A 16,405-nucleotide genomic window follows, 5' to 3' on the forward strand; every position below is an offset into this window, starting at 1 on the left:
AGGACAGGTTGGACACGTAAGAATTCTGCAATTGCCATAAGTTTGCTAAACTGAGCGGCATCTGCAATTCATGAGAGAACATCGCTCAGGTTGCCTTATTCAACGCTCCCATACCTCTGTGGGACAGCTGTAACTCAGTGGTTCTCAGTCAGGGGCACTTTTGCTCCCTAGGGCACATCTGATGACGCCTGCCTAGGACATTTTGGTGGTCACGACTTGGCAGAGGTCAGTGCTACGGGCATCAGGTAAGTAGGGGCTGGATGCTACTGAATATCCTATAGGGCACAACACAGCTCCCCCTCACTCCCCCCCCAGCCCCCGCCCTCCCCCACTAACACACACAGCAGAGAACGGTCTGGCCAGAATATCCACAGGGCCGAGGTTGAGAATCCGCTGCGAAACTGGAAAAAGAGGTCCAAAGTCAGGGTCACTTATAAAGACTTGCACATAGGCGCTTGCTTGCCCTGGCTTCACCCCTGCTCTTGCTGATAGTGGCCTAGGCCTCCCACCTCCGCACTTCACTGCTTAAGCCACAGCTCAGCTCCCGTGCGGCAGAGTTGGTGGTTTCGGGAACATTTTCTCAATCTCCCTCTGTTTCCTGGCAGTTACCCCCCAGAGTGAGAAGGAGATAAAGAAACACCAGAGCCAGGGGAAGCTGATGGCACCTTCCCCGCCTACCCCCCCCCCGCCCCCCCAGTTCATTTACCCACTCAAAACAGGCAGAGTAGGTACTGCAATCCCGGCCACCAGGGAGCTTCTCCTTCTGCAGCAGCTTCTCCTGTTCGTGGACTGTGTTCTCTAATGCAGACCCCTCTGTGGTCCCCTGTCTGTCTGTTGCCTGCCTCTGCCATCAGACTTGGAGCTTTCCGGACCCCTAAAGTCTGCGCCAAGCCGCAAGTTCTTCCTGCTTCTCTGGCCCTGGCTCGTCCCAGGCTGGGTCTCAGCTAATGGCACCTCCACAGCCAGGCCACCCGCCCTGCCACCAGCCACTTGGGGGAAGCAGCCCCCCTCCCAAACCTCTTTTACTCCTCTGTGTGAATATGGGGGGGAAACTCCACTCTGGTGTGTTTCTGCCCCTCCGTTCTTCCCCATCTGAATCTTTCTCAGCATTTCCTTTGTGCCTTCCTGGGCTGTTCTGCAGACAGTGGGTATTTTCACAAGTTGCCTAAGGAAGCAACTATCTAGGACCGAGTTCCTTCCAAGTTTAGAAGCGGCCCTGATGTTTTCGATAGATTTGACAAGTGCACTGAGTGAAGTTTCTAAATGACTGTCCCCCGGTGACGGTGTTGATCCTGCCGGGCTGGGGCAGCGCGTCACCAGCCCTGGGCACTGGTCCTGGGTCTGCGTTGGGACCGGCTGTGGGATTCGGGGATAGTCACTGGACCCTCTGTTCTGTCGTCTCTGTGAAGTAGGGGGCCAGCCGGGGCTCTCGGAGGGACATCCCAGCCCCGGCAGGTAATTCACCAGCAGCCCCGCCACCAACAAGCCCTTAGCCCCCATGTGCCTGAGCTTTCCCACACACTATGGAAAGACACATATATTATGAATGGGGACACACATACTATGAATGGGGAACTATATATTATTATTTTTTTAATGTTAAACCCCTCAGAAAGTTGAAATAGTACAAGGCACATATGCCCTTCACCTGGATTCAGCAAATGTTAGCATTTTGCCACGTTTGCTTTCTGCCTCTCTCGTTGTCTTTTTTTTTTTTTTTAAGATTTTATTTATTTATTTGATAGAGAGAGAGAGTACAAGCAGGGGGAGCAGTAGGGAGAGGGAGAATCAGTCTCCCACTGAGCAAGGAGCCCGATGTGGGACTCAATCCCAGGACCCCAGGATCATGACCTGAGCAGAAGGCAGATGCTTAACCGACTGAGCTACCCAGGCGCCCTCGTTGTCTTTTTCTTGATTTATATTTATTTACATTTGTATTTTATAGTTCTTTTTCTTTTAGCGAACCATTTGAAAGTTGCAGACATCGTGACATTTGACCTCCAAATACATCAGCATGTATCTCCTTGAGAACCAGCACATTTTCCCACATAACTGCGGTGTCATTATCATGCCCCAAAAGTTAACACTGACACAATATTATCTACAATGTGGTATCTATGTGAATACCCCGCCTATCTCCATCCCAAGAATGTTCTTTCTAAGTCTTTTCCCTCAGTTCAGGAGCCAGCCAAGCATCACACACTGCGCCCAGTCGCCATGTTTCCTTAGTCAATTTTACTCTAGAACCTGCAGGGAAGCTGACTACATTTCATATCCTTCCTAGTTTCTTCTGGCTGTAGCACAGCAGAGGGGTTGCCTGTCTTGCCCCAGAAGGCTGGTGGGCAGCTTCTTTCTGTAGCGGGTTGGATGCCCTACTATTTCCCACCTCTGCTAATTAAACACTGTCTGTGGCAGAGCCCAGGCAGAAGCTCTGCCCCAGAGCCCCTTCGCAGGGACATAAAAAAGCAGTCATAACCAGGAAACTGAGAAAAGACAAGCTGCCGGCCTGAGCCCCAGCCTCCTTGGACCCAGTGAACTCTGAGGATGTGTGAGAACAGCCTCTCAGCCTCCCCTGCCTTTAAATTAGAGAAAAAGGTCCCAGCCTCTGAAAGCCTGAGCATGGCCCAGGCATTTAGAATCAAGCTGCACATATTCCCAAGTGCTTTGTAAAAAAAAAAAAAAAAAAAAAAAAAAAATTAATAATGCCACGGTCTTCCCTATCCTTACAGAGAGAAGCCTGCTCAGAGTGGTTACTAAAAACAGGAACCTGCCCTTCTGCAAGTCCCGCGCGCCTTCCTCCTTTCTAGCAGAGGAAGTGTGTGGCCGGTTTAGCAACTGCTGTTCTTCTTGATAGCCTGGGTCTCTCTACACCCGCGGAGGCCTGGCAACCTGCTCACTGTGCCGAAGCTGCAGCAGCTGATAGAGAGACGGTGACGGCGCTCCTGGCAGGCCCTTGGCAGCTACTCCCAGGGGAGACCATGCCCAGCTTTTGAAGGTATCAGAGGGGACATGGCAGGGGCTGGGCGGGGAGAAACCTCAGACTCTTAGACCCACAACTGGCAGAGCATTGACTTTCTGGGGATAGGAAAGCACTCTGCGAGAGATGAGGCAGGGCAACATCTCGAGTGAGGCCGACACCTAACCCAGCGCCCAGCACATAGTAGCTGTTCAGTGAATATTCGATGCAGAATTACATATGGCAAGACGGGCTGGGGATCTTGGACCAGGGACGCTCCTGCCAGAGGAGATTTTCTAGCTAAGGAGCGATAGCCTGGCATATAGCAGGCTTCGTACTAAGGGCAACTCCTGCTTGCTCTCAGTCTTCCTAGCTGTATGTCCTTGGGCAAGATGTTTAAACCTCTCCAGGCCTTCATTTTCTCCCCTGTGAAGTGGGAATAAAGGTGCCCAGTTCAGTACTGGGCAGATGAAATGAGCTAACATATGCAAAGTAGCCAGGCCAGTTTCAAACACATAGTAGTTGTTCAATAAATGCTATCCACAGGGAGTCATGACATCTAAAAGGAGCAAGGGGCCCAGGCAGGCTGACCAATCACAGTAGTGCTTCCAGGAGTTCGGGTGTTTGGATCTTTGGGAAGAAGCCAATGATAACCCATAGTAATAAGCAACAACAAGCAGAGGAGGAGGTATGTGTATGGTGGCAGGGGTAGGATTAAAGGAAAGGCAAATAGGTGAGGTATACAAATTCGGAAGACCTAGAAGGTTAGAATTAGAAGAGATTTTGGAGAGCTAGAATTCCCTAAGGAATGTGGCATACTTCACATTCTTTTAGGTGCCAACACATCCAGAGAGCCTAATGTGAGGAAAACGACCTGGGCTTTGGCCTCAGAGTGCCCTAAATTGGGGCCATGCACGTATGTGCAAAGGGATGGTGTCTGCCATGCTGAGTGGCCGGGGAGGGGCACTGAGTGAAGAGTTATTCTCCTGCAGTTCTCAGAACAATACCACAAGGTTTTGATTATTACGTGCTTTTGGCAAAGGAGAAAATGAGGCTCAGAGAGGTTGAGTAATTTGCGTAAAGTCATACAGATGGTGAGAGGCGCTAAGGGCTCCGAGGGCTGAGGTGAGGGAGGGGAGAGTCTCAGCTACAACAAGTGCATGAAGGACAAAAGTGTGTACTAAAGCAGTGCTCTTCATTTTCAGAGAAATATATCCCATAGTCTGCAAATTGTCATTCTGTGGTTTGCTATGAGACGCTGAGCCGCAAACCTATAAATCTGGGGAGGTAAGCCTTAATCAAAGTTCTGGCAAAACCCTTTGCAAACGATTTTCTCCAGTTAGAAGAATGCCATTCAAGAGTGTTTATGTGTCCTGAAAAGTATAAGAAAAATATTAAAAACCTATGACATAGACTGAAATCTATCTAGACTTCTGTGTCTTAAACAGATCTTAGAGTCAGGGCAGCAAGACGGCTTCATGGAAAATCACTGATGTCATTAGCTATACCTGGTCAACATTCTGGGTCAGCCACCAAGGAGCTATGTGACTCTGAACATGCCCCTTTGGCTCTCTGAGTCGTATTTTCCTCCTCATAAAAAAAGACCTTGTATGTTTGTAAGAAGTTTAAATTAACTACCATATATAGGAGATGCTGAATTCTCAGCAGCAGCTAGCTGGTAGCATTCCTAACCCAGACAAGGAGAGGACGTCAGGTTCCCGGGGCATCTCTAGGGAACCGGTGGGTAACGGGCAGCGTTATACACAGCGAATCAAATCATACAGCTGTGCAGCAGGACATTCCCTGATTTTTCTGAATGCTTATTTCTGCTCGTTTCTCCATGTGATATAACCGTAACAGACACGGGTAGGTTTGGATTGCAGCAAATGGAACTCATTTTCCTAAAATGGGAAAAAAAAATTCCCCCCACCCTTGAGTTTTGGGAGCTGGCAATGTCTTTCCAAGGGGAGGGTGTCTTTTTAAAGACTTAGTAAGGCTCCATTGTGGCAAACCCTAATCGGCTTCGTGCACTCATAGATGGTGCTGGGGTTTTTTCAGTTTTCATTTGACATTCAGCAAGAATTTATGTCCCCCAGCTCTGGCAGAGGCTAGAGCTTACAATTCTCATTAAGCCTTTCCAGCACGTCAGGCCAGACCATTTGGTTCTTGTCAGCATGCTGAGTGAGGGCCCTGTGAGTACATCTATCCATTCCTCCATCCTTCCCTTTCCTTAATAAATATGCATTGAGGCCATACCATGTGACCGACTTCCTCCCTCTCAGCTCCCCAGGCGTTCTGAAGGAAATAAGTACCCTGGGTCCAAACCACTTCCTCCCATCTGAGAACCACCAAGGGAGGGGGCTTATTTCATTATGGTAACTGAGCTACAGACAGAAACCCTGGGGCCTCGAAGTTTCAGCGGCTCACTTCTGTTGTCAAACAGCTTTGCAAAGTCATACTTTCCTCCATGGCACCGTCCAGGCAGCAGGGACCATGGCTGGAGGCCTTGGGGTGTGGCAGGCGGGGCAGGTGCAAGAGCATCAGAAGAAAGGGGGAAAAGCACAGCCCGGCCACCTCCCTGGGCTGTGCCAGGCACTTTACAGACAACACCTTCAGGAACTCAACCAAATGAAGCAAACGCTTAACTATGTGCCAGGCACCTGCTAGGTAACTTTTTTTTTTTTTTCATTGAGCAATATACTAGACAGGCACCGAGTTCTCAGGAAGTTTACAGCTGGGGTGGGGGTGGGTAAGACACACATAAAGAAACCAATCAGTTATGGTGTGTGTCGTGAAGGAAAGAGACAGGGCCCAGGACAGAGAGCAGGGGGACCCGTTTGCTAGTGAAGCTCATTCAGGGTAATTCTCACATTACCCTGGGCAGTAGCCATGCCCTTTCCCAATCTGCAGACTTGCCAGCTACCCCCCTCCGCCCCCAGCCAAGGCCTCCAAGTCACAGGGACAATCGCTTATTTCTTACACCCTCTAAATGTAAACTCCCAGCCGGGAGTGTCAGACTCACTTCTTGATCTAGGCTCTATCAATACACCTCTGGGTCCATCTGCGGAATACCTATGACATACATGACCCTCTAGCACGCCATAATCTTCCATCAAAAAGGATGGGTTCCACTTTATACAAGCCTCCATCCATTCCCTGATGCCTAGGACTACAAGTTAAGAGCCTCTCTCTGGATCCAGATGCCTGGATTCAAGTCCTGCCTCCACCTCTTACCAACTGGGGGACCTCCAACAGCTTCTAGAAATGCCCTGGCTTTGGTTTCCCCAGTTATACAAAAGGCATAACGACAGTGATCTGTCCTATGTAGAGCCGTTGTGGGGGTCAAAAGGAGAGCACATCTAAAACATTTCTTCAACACATATTAAGCTCCTGTTTTTCTCCTGTTGCTGTATACTCAGCCTCATAGGGAGATGGCATGGATCTGTGATGAATACAGGAGCCTTCCATCTGGTCTACCTGCTATTTATAGGGGAGCAAACTGAGACCCAAAGAAGGAAAGTGGCTTGCCCCAAGTCTCTGAGAGGTTAGTGGGCCACTGTGGGTTCTAAAGATATAATGTATGAGAAGTAAAAATTAAGAAAAATTAGGGGGAGAAATGGGTTAACTCTCCTTCTTCCCAGGGCTGGAGTCACTCATTCAAATGATTTTATGACCCAAAGCTGACAGCTTACCCTCTGTGCCTCCAGGCTCAGAGCAAGAGGGGCAGGGTGTGAGGCAAGAGCCAGGCAGCTGGCTCTTTGGCCGGCAACTATCCATGAGCAGCAGTGGCTTCATAATGGTCAGAAGCAAGGGGCCTGAGGACCGGGGCAGGGAATATGCAGATGCCCAGGCCCATGTGCCTTCTCAGGCTTCCCCAGGAATGCTAGCTTTCAGAGCATTTGTTAAAAGATTCAAAACGCTATTATACTGGGATGAGGGTAGTGGAAGGAATCAGGGTCGGTAGTAAAAAGAACCAGCGTTTGAAAGCTGGCCCCACCAGCTAATGAACTGTGTGACCCTGAGCAAGTTACTCAACCTCTCTGAGACTCCGTTTCCTCATCTACAAAATGGCAGGCTCTTTGGGGGATCAGATGAGCCAGTGTAGTTCAAATACTTAATTTAGACCTTCCACATGGTGGATGCTCATGGAGATTAGGGTCTCTTCTCCTTTGAAAACAATGGGGATGTCTTCAGGCATCTGTTCCAAATAAGGATAATCGTCAGAAGAAAGTCTCTTCCTGCACTGGTGCATGGAACCATGCATACCGGCTTGTGAGGGCCCACTGTACACATCCCTTCCTAACTCCACATTCGGTGACGTCACATTGCAAGCTTGAAATCAGCCACGGTGGGAATATTTATGCCACAGAAGGGAGCAAACACCACAACACTACCCCATCACTGTTAGAGTTTACCAGGACACCACCAATCTACTCTCTCTCCCGGGCACATTGTTTTTCCATTTACCACCTATCCCGTTTTGTTTCCCTCGTGGAATAGCTTCTGTGTTCCAGCCATGAGTAAAAGCAGATCTGACCACTGTCTTTACTTACAGCCATTCTTTGAACAATCACACAAATAACTGTTACAATTATAATTCACTTAAAAGGCAATGCAGAGTTCCTGAGGAGGTGAAGAAAAAAAAGAAAAGAGTAGCTCAGTGTTTCACCCCTGGCAGCACATGCAAACATCCTGGGGTCTTTGTAGAAAGACCAGAGCCCAAGCCCCTAGAGGAACTGTCTGAGCACCCTGGTATAGGACCCCCATGTCTGTGTTGTGATGAGTGATCCACAGTGAGGGGCGAGGACTCTAGAGCAGGTGGCTCAGCATATGCAAATGATGTTATTAGCAAGCTATCGATTTCCATCTCGCTCCATAAGGTTATGAGCCACACGGTTGATTCACGTCAGTGAATAAAAAGCAAAACTAAGTCTTGCTGTGAAATGTGATATAGGAAACAAGTCACTAACTTTACGCCCCTGGGCCCACACGTCCAGGCGAACTTTCACGTCTGCACACAAATCTGCCTCGACCTCCTCCTTCTAATAAAGCCTGGGTTTCGCAAGTATCCAGATTTGGAAGGAAAAACAAAAGCCTATTCATATATATTGCTTTCCTATTCTGTGTAGTTGTGAATCTGTGTCTTCTGATATCAAAATAATTGTCGTTACCACTGTTTTTTTCGCTGCCAATGTTTGTGATGTCAGTTCATGGGTTATATATATTTACACCAGCCTCTGTGTATACAAAGCTGGTCTAGAAGAGAAACAAATGGCGGTGGTGGGGGGGGGGGGGCTTTCCTCTTTTTACTCAATGAAATATTAAAGCCAAATCAAGATTGACTTTCGGCCTATCTCGCCATGCGGGACACCACGTCATACAGACGGCCACCAGGTCTGGGCCCAGAGGCCCTTGCTTACATGTGGCACATTCACTATCAGCACAGAGGGGGGCCACACAGACCGCACGGTGTGCCTGTCCTGTAATACCTCCTCTCCCTAATCCTTACTTGTGAAACCCCAGCAAGGCAGATGTGGATATGCCCACGTTTTAAACGAAAACAAACAAAGAATGGAAAGAGGCTTAGTGAGGTAAAAAGGGGTGAGATTGAAATTTGCTTCAGCATCAACTGGCCCCAAATCTGGTTTCTTCCCATGACATCCTAAAATGAACATAAAATGTTTTGTAGGCTGCATCTATCCTAGTCTTAGGGTAAAGCTGAGTCTCCCTGTTAGCCTGAGAGTATATGAGATTCCTTTCCCAGCACACAGGGGCAGAAGGTGCCAGAACACAGGCTCGTGGACACGGGGCTCAGGCAGAATGGTGGACAGAGTGCTGGACAGGGAGTCATGGCCCTTGCCCAAGCTTCCTGAGTGACCTTGAGCAGGCTGCTTACCCTCTCTGAGCCTTTTCTTTGTAATATGAAGGCATTGAACTGCTATTTTTTAAATTGGTGCTTTATGATATCCTGGGATTGGGCTCTCCCATCAGGAAGAGTAAAGGGGCAAGAGTGCTGAACCCCAAGTCCCCAACCAGCAGCTTGCTTTTATCGATTTTACATACTAAGCTTCTGGGGAAACTCTTAAAACAGGTTTCAACCAGCAGGTTTGGAATATCCTGGATGAGAGGATACAAAGGTCTCCTCCAAATGGCAATTTAAAGCCTCCGATTTTGAGTCAGGCAGGACGAGGGAGTGGGAGCATGCGTGCATTTTCGGAGCTGGCTGCAGGCCCTGGCCAGAGCCCTAGGAGCCATGCAGGAAAGGAGAACAAGGTGGGGTTGGGTGGCTGGGGGGTGGGCGGGCTGAGGCTGCACCTGCCCAGAGAGGAGAGCAGGGAACAATGTGGGTCACAGGGCAGGTGTGCCTGTTGCACGAGGTCAGGATGTGGTGGGGTGCCCCCCGGAAATCCTGCGAGATCCTTGGCAGGGCAACCAGCCCACGCTGAGCTGCTGTTCCAGCTCTTCTTGTTCCTGCGCATAGCATCAGACCACGGGCAGTACCGAGGAAGTCCCAAGTCAACTGGGCAGGTACCTGGCATCAGTCACAGTCGACGGGTAATTGAGGCAAAAGGGCCATGAGCCATCATCCGTCCCAACCCTTTTCCCATCACATTTGAGAATGCTGAGATCCCAAGAAGGCAAAGAGACTTGCTCAAGCTTGCAGAGTAGTTAGCTGGGCCACCCAATAGCACCAAGAGATCCAGCTTGGGGAAGTTTTTAGCTATTTGATTTTACCAAACCTACCCCTGCTTCGGATATGATCTGTAATTCAATCCTTAAAACACTCCGCAGGACATGTATTCATATCCCAAATGTGTGGATTTAAAAATCAAGGCTCAGAGAAGTGCAGTAACTTGCCAAAGGACACACAGCCAGGAGGTTGGGAGCTGGAATCTGAACTCAGGCTTGCCTGACTTAAAAACCCTTTCAAGGCTTCCTTATTCTGTCCAAGTTCTGCTTTGGGTTGTGAAAGCAATTCATGCATGTGGGAGAACCATCTGGAGATTTTAGAAGGGTGTAAGCAAGAAATTGGTCCATTTACCTTATGAGATCACTACCCAGAGAGAGCCCTTCGAAACATCTTGGAAATAATTTCCTTTCCTATTTTTCTATGCATATTTGCATATGCATGTTAATTTTTTACAAATTGGGATAGTATAAGCTAGTTTTTCTTGTTTCTTTCTTCCCTCCGCCCCCCATAGCAGTATCAATTCTTTCACGTTGTGAAAGGGTGGAACACACTACACAGGATTCACTCCAGCTCTTTTGACCCTAGCAAGCCACCTAAGAGCTGAGGCCTGAGCACACCTTCCCTGCCTCTCTCTCTCCAGTCCCTTCTGCTCCCCTCCAGCCAGATCCCCAGACATGGGTTCCAAACATTGCCACCTGACCTCCCAGAGGCCCTTCCAGACCTCCCTGTCCTTTGTATTAAGGTCTCCCCCCAAAAGTTTATGGTTCCAGAAATTTACTTCGAGAACTTTAAAAAATCATTTCTCTGTGAACCAGAGGGGCAGGAAAGCAAGGCAGCATCTCATGGAGGTGGCAAGCACAGCTACTTTGGAGCCCAGGCTCTCCTCTTACCAGTCATATAACCTTGGACAAGTTACAGAATTTATCCCACCTCCGAAAGGGAGCTGTTATGAGCGACAAGGGTAGGACAGCTAGAAAATGCCTCACCCCCACGCCAGGCGCAGAGTAGAGCTGCTCAGCCACGGTGGTGGGGAGGGGGGCCTCCGGGGACTACTGCCACTGTTGGGGTCCGGGTAGGGTGGATGGGGAGGTTCCCCACTGGGGGCGTCATGCTTCCACGCCTTAGAAGCCGGTCACATGAGTGGACTTACAGTCACTCTTTGTGGGGGAACTTTCTAAGGCCAAAGGGAAAGCTGCATCCCTAAAAAGATTTTTATATTAATTAAACCTTGTCATCAAGGTTTTCCAACTGTTCCTGGTTTTATTACAAAGTCCAGACCTGTCTTTCCTCGGCTGAGGTTCCTCAACTCTCCACCTTCAGCACGCCATGTAGGGGTTCAGGCTACTTGCCCTTCCAACAGCAAGGCCCGGACATTAGAAGCCCAAAGGGGATAAAGTACACAGAACGGTCCCGGGATACCATCTGGGAATGGAAGGTTCTCAGAAGCCTGCCCCCTCTATTTATAAGATAATGCAGAACACGCAATGAAAGGATCCCTGATCTGGTCACAGAGAAAGCTAGCCAGAGACAGGTTGCTGGCAGGCGCCTCCCACACCCCAAGTGGTAACTCCCTGCGTCCGTGGGACCTCTGCGTGCCTTGCATCCCCACTGCCCAGAGGTCCTGGGTGATCTTCCCTCCTCCCTGGAGACAGGCAGTGGCACGGCTCCCTGGGAAAGGTGGACAAAGGACATCGGTGCTGAAGTCAGGAGAGGTAGGTGTGCATCCTGCGGCCCTGTCCCACACCTTTCCAGCTCTCCGAGTGTGGACAGGTTAGCTCAGCAGCTGACCTCCACACCAAGAAGGTGGAGGAGGAAGCTGGCCTCCCAGGGAGGCTGGGAGGGTTAAAGGCAATTGCCCACCAGAAGGTGGGGCACACAGGAACAGCCTTCCCTTGACCCTGAAGAATATGAAGTCAGGGTTTGGATTCTGTAATGGGACTTGATAAGAGAAGTGATGATGGTTCTTCTATTAATTGTCTTCAGAAACTCATCGAGCCTTGATTCCTAGAATTAAAAGGGGCAAAGTGGCTTTGTCTTTGGAGACCATCTTTTTCACTCTCATTTTTCAGAAGGCCCAAGTTCACACCAAGAAAACAGACTAGGGGGAGGCTAAGAGGCAAACACGAGCTCTGATCCTGGACATCACAAAGGAAAGGGAGGAAGAAACCAAATGTTCAGAGCTAATGTTAATTAACTCATTTCTCTTTTGCCCTTTCTTTATTGTTCCTAGAAGCAATTATGTGTCTCCTACCCTCTCTCCCACCTCCAACCCCTGCATAAAACTGTCACAGATTAAATCAGATTGCTCAGCCATTTCATTAGGGAGACTCTGGCTCTCGGTCTCTGGGGGCATTTTTACTCGCTCAAATGAAAGCCTCTCGCAGAGAAGTTAACTCCTTCCTGGAGAACACAGGAAGCCAGCAAGCAGACCACTCAGGGCTGTTGAGACCTTTCTCCGAACAGCACGGGGTATGGTGGCCTGGTGTGTGCATGCTGACCCGAGACCGAAGAGACCAGAGTGCGAGAAACAGGGCAGAGGGAGTGTGTCAGACTTCTGGGTACCTACCCGACCTTTCGCATGTCACCACCCTGGGTATGTTTCTTTTCTTGGAAGGACCTCAGTTTCCCCGACTGAGAAATGCAACCCTCAAGCCTTTCTTTTTCCCGTCCCCGATTCCACAAATCCCCCCAAATCCCACACGTGTGCTTGAGAAGATTTACAAAGTTGTCGGGAGGGAGTGAAGTCGGAATTCACTTTGATAGATAACAAAGTCTTTTCTTCCCCGTGACTTTACTGGAGCTGTGGTTGAAGGAAGGAGAGGGTGGGACGTGAAGGCTGCAGGCTGTTGCCCAGAAGGGGCTCTGAGTGAGGAGATGGAGAGGAGGGCGGGGCCGGGGGATGTCTGCGGGCTGGGAGCTGACACCCAGCGTGGGGCCGGGGTCAAGGCACAGTCCCTGGTGGGTTTTTTTTTTGTTTTTTGTTTTTTTTTAAGATTTTATTTATTTGACAGAGAGAGAGAGAGCGAGAGCAGGAACACAAGCAGGGGGAGTGGGAGAGGGAGAAGCAGGCTTCCCGCAGAGCAGGGAGCCCGATGCGGGGCTTGATCCCAGGACCCCGGGATCATGACCTGAGCCGAAGGCAGACGCGAAACGACTGAGCCACCCAGGAGCCCCAGTCCCTGGTGTTTAACTGATGCTAGGTGCAAGTGTTAGGCCACAGGGAAGAGAACGGCATTGCTGGGGTGCACTGTGGTGTGGGGACACGTGGGAGAGGAAGAGGGAGGAGGCCAGCATGAGTGTTTCAGAGTTATTCCCAGACAGAAGGCCTGCAAGACCTCTCCCCAGCCTGTCCTGAGAGCTTTCTCCAGGCCTTAGTAATGACAGTCAGGGAAGCTGACGGTCTGGGGTGACTGGTGGGCTCCAGGAAAGCACAGGGAGCAGGACAGAGTGGCAGAGGCCTCTGCGGGACATCTCTGCATAGCACACAGGGGCACAGCTCCGTGGGGGAGAGCCAGCTCCTCAGAGTCAGAGGCGACTTTCTTTGCTCCTTCCCCGGACATGCGTGAGGTGGGGCCTCAGAGGTGGCCCGAGTTCCCCGTCGGGTGGGTGGGACCACAGGGGCCGGCCTTTCTCCAGGTGCTGGCTCAGGGCCCAGGACCCAGCTGCAAGGAGTGAGGCTCCCAGCCACTCCACTGGCGTGGTCTTTTGAGCCCTTTTTAGGAGCACGTTTTCTTGAGTGCCTACACCAGCTGAGGAGCTGGGGACAAGGACAACTTGTCTCTGCCTCCTAGAGCAAGGGTGATGCTGTTAAAACCTGCCGGGCTTGCAGGAAGGGTCCTGCCAAGGTCAAAGGTGTCCCTTTGGCTGTATGGGGTCAGGGGAGGGGTGGTAAGAAGGGGAAAGGAGGGACTTATCACCAGAGGGGCCACACCCTAGAACTATCTCTGTTGTTTTCAGTCAACAGGATCAGAAGACGGGGTTCTTAACTTTGAATGTGTGATCCATTCCGACCACACTTTCTTGGTGCATTTTAGACTTAGAGTTCTTGCAAGTTTGTAATTATCTTAGGAAGAGCACAATTATAAATGAACTATTTGAGTTACGACTGATGAACTATTCATGTAAATATTTAAAATATGTTAACTTTCAAGCAAAACTAATTTTGGTTTTTCTTGTTTCCTAGTACACTAAATATCCTACCTGCCCACCTCCTCCTCAGTAAATTAGGAAGTGATACAGACTTCCCTCAATCTCTGGAAGGCCTTGCCGAGAGCACAGATCTTTCCAGAATCTGAATATGCGGTGCATAGAGGAAGGATTTAAGACCAGGGTGGGGGTTGGGTTAACAGACTTCTGGACCCTTTCAAGCTACTCAGTTCTCTACCCAAAACTGCAGACAAAGAAAGGGGTGGAGTATAAGTTTGCAGATGGGCAGCCCCAGCTGGGGGACCCTGCCCTTCCATTCTCCCCCTTACCCCCAAGAGACAAGAAGGGCTCTGACTGTGGGTGGGGCCTTCTTTGTGTTTCAAGGAGCCCAAGAAGACACATTTTCTGTGATCGCCCTAAGCTCCCTTCTAAAACGCTCGTACAGGGACCCAGAGGTTGAACGTTTATCATCATGGACAATCTGAAAATACACTATAAATTGCAAACATCAACATGAATTTTAGGCTAGGCCACGCTCTCAGTGCTTCTTGTGCTTTATCTGTTAATTTTGCAGCCATGACTGAACGTTGTTTCATGATCATTCCCTGCAACAGGCAGGCAGAGGTCCATAACTTGCCCAGAGGTCACCACGCTCGGACGCGCAGAGCCAGAATGTGAACCAGCATGGAACGAACTGGAGGCTCAGCCTCAGCAGTTCAAATCCGTGCTGTGTGACCTTACCCTCCTGGGGACTCGGTTGCCTTCACTGAGAAATGGGGTGAGGGATGCAGGGACTTGACAATTATCAGAAGTTGCAGCGGATGTGCGAACGGGGCACGCCGCAAGCATGCAGCGTTGGTATGGAGTTTCCCTTCTTCACCGTGGGTTAGGGCATGTGCAGAAACGAACGCGGGAGAAAGTTGGCGCAGAAATTACCCTTTGCTCAGCCCCCCTCTGGTTGTCAAGCTGGTACTTCCTTGGGTGTCAGGTGCTCCCGATTCCCCATGCATGGGGGTTGGGAGGGGGTCCTGCGTGGGGGAGGGAGGGGCTGCGGTCCCCCTGAAATGCCCCTCACCTTGCACACAAGCACCGCTGGTTGCTTTCCGCCAGCCAGGGCTCGGAGTAATGGAAACTTCTGCGACCAACAGCATTCGCTCACAACTTCCCTCTCTGTGGTTTTCTCTGTCATTCCCTTGATAAAAGACCCAGGGCTGAGCAAATGTAACCAACATTCACGGATCTCAATTTCACATGAAAACACCCGCCCCTCAAGAAGTGAGCTGCTGAAGAGTGATGCACCATGTACTCTAAACTGGGTCATTCCTCACCCAGAGGGCTCGGTGCGTGGCTGACTTGCTGTGTGTATCCCCTGTGCCGTAGGCTTCGAGCATCTTCGACAGCCCAGGGAGACAGAGCGATGGGAAACAGTATGCGATCCACCCCAGCACCTCCCGAGAGGCCTGTGCCCAGCCCAGATGGTAAGTCTGGCTTCTTGGCTCTTGGGTGTGATGCTTAACTCCATCGTTCGAGAGCCGGGGCCAAGACCGAGCGACCGGGGCTGCTGACAATTGGTGAAACAGGGCACGGGGTGCAGAGACACTCATGGTAGCTGCCTCTCTCACCTTGCTCGTGGTTAGCATTTCAAAAGATTGAGCAGTGGTGCCCTGAGTGGCTGCTGGGCGGCTGGCTTGTGTGGTGGACCTTTGAGAACAGCTCTTTCCACCTTTATTTGACAGGTGGGGAAACTGAGGCTCACCAAGGAAATGTGATCCGCTATGGGAAGAGTCAGATTTCCAACCCAGGCCAGTCTGATTCTGAAAGCTAGGCTCTTGCTTACCACACCCTGCCAGCCAGCCGTGCTATAATATTATCGTGAGTTTAATATTATCACAGCTCTGCAGAAGCTTTTGCTGTGCAACCTGATGAAGCTAGACACTAGCTCGAGGAAATCTTCCTGAAAAGAAAGGAATCCTGGCTCCCCTTGGTAGGATCACAGGGCTAGCCATCCTAGGGGGAGGGCACAAGGCCATGGCTTATGCAGTGATGACAGAAGTCAGCTTCCCGTGGCGCTGCCGGGTAGAGGCGGGTTCCTGAAGCCGAGGAGCCCTTCAGAGACTGGCCAGAGAGCCCTAAGAGGACATCAGCAAGCAGGGGGCAAAGGCTGAGAGCAAAGCTCCTTTTGCTCTGGGTGGGGTGGTGGCAGCGCACTGTGTGGGTCCTCGAGGGGCTTGGGAAGGAGATGGTCAGGAGGTCCCTCAGGGTCCCCAGGGTGAGTGCCCTTGGGACATTTCCACCTCCTATCTGACGTCACAGTGCTGGTGCTCGGTCTCCCTCTGCTAATGCCCCGCGTCCCCTGCGCCCCCTGCAGCCCCACACCCTGCAAAGTCCCCACGCACAGATGGTCACCATCCTGCCTGCTGAGAGTCCGCCGTGCCAGGCGCCTGTCTCTACTGCTCATTCCACTACTTCTGTGGCCCCTTCAGCAAGGAGGCGCCTTCTCATTGCTTCCAGAATGGAGACACCAAGTTATACATGGTCTCGGGATCCCTCGGATGCTCCCAAGGGAGCAAGCAGAGACCCTGCCGCCCATTTCGGTCCCGAGGCAGGGCAAC

At 50.7% G+C, this 16,405-nt stretch overlaps 2 protein-coding genes across 3 annotated transcripts in view; one reads left to right on the forward strand and one right to left on the reverse strand.

The window, feature by feature from the left end:
- TG (thyroglobulin) overlaps positions 1 to 16,405 on the reverse strand; it is a 241,089-nt gene that overhangs the window by 53,781 nt on the left and 170,903 nt on the right. The window lies entirely within an intron of this gene.
- SLA (Src like adaptor) overlaps positions 2,863 to 16,405 on the forward strand; it is a 33,219-nt gene continuing 19,676 nt past the window's right edge. The window contains exons 1-2 of one of the 2 annotated variants that reach the window (XM_045895846.2): positions 2,863 to 2,995; positions 15,174 to 15,271. In XM_045895846.2, the coding sequence (XP_045751802.1) occupies positions 15,211 to 15,271 (61 nt within the window). In that variant the 5' untranslated portion in view covers positions 2,863 to 2,995; positions 15,174 to 15,210. Of the gene's footprint in view, positions 2,996 to 15,093; positions 15,272 to 16,405 lie in introns of those variants that run through there. The other variant, XM_045895845.2, reaches the window with a different exon arrangement.

Source organism: Mirounga angustirostris, unplaced genomic scaffold, assembly GCF_029215605.1.
Source record: "Mirounga angustirostris isolate CCGP_5_RB_7025 unplaced genomic scaffold, mMirAng1.0.hap1 SCAF_4, whole genome shotgun sequence".
Classification (NCBI taxonomy): domain Eukaryota; kingdom Metazoa; phylum Chordata; class Mammalia; order Carnivora; family Phocidae; genus Mirounga; species Mirounga angustirostris.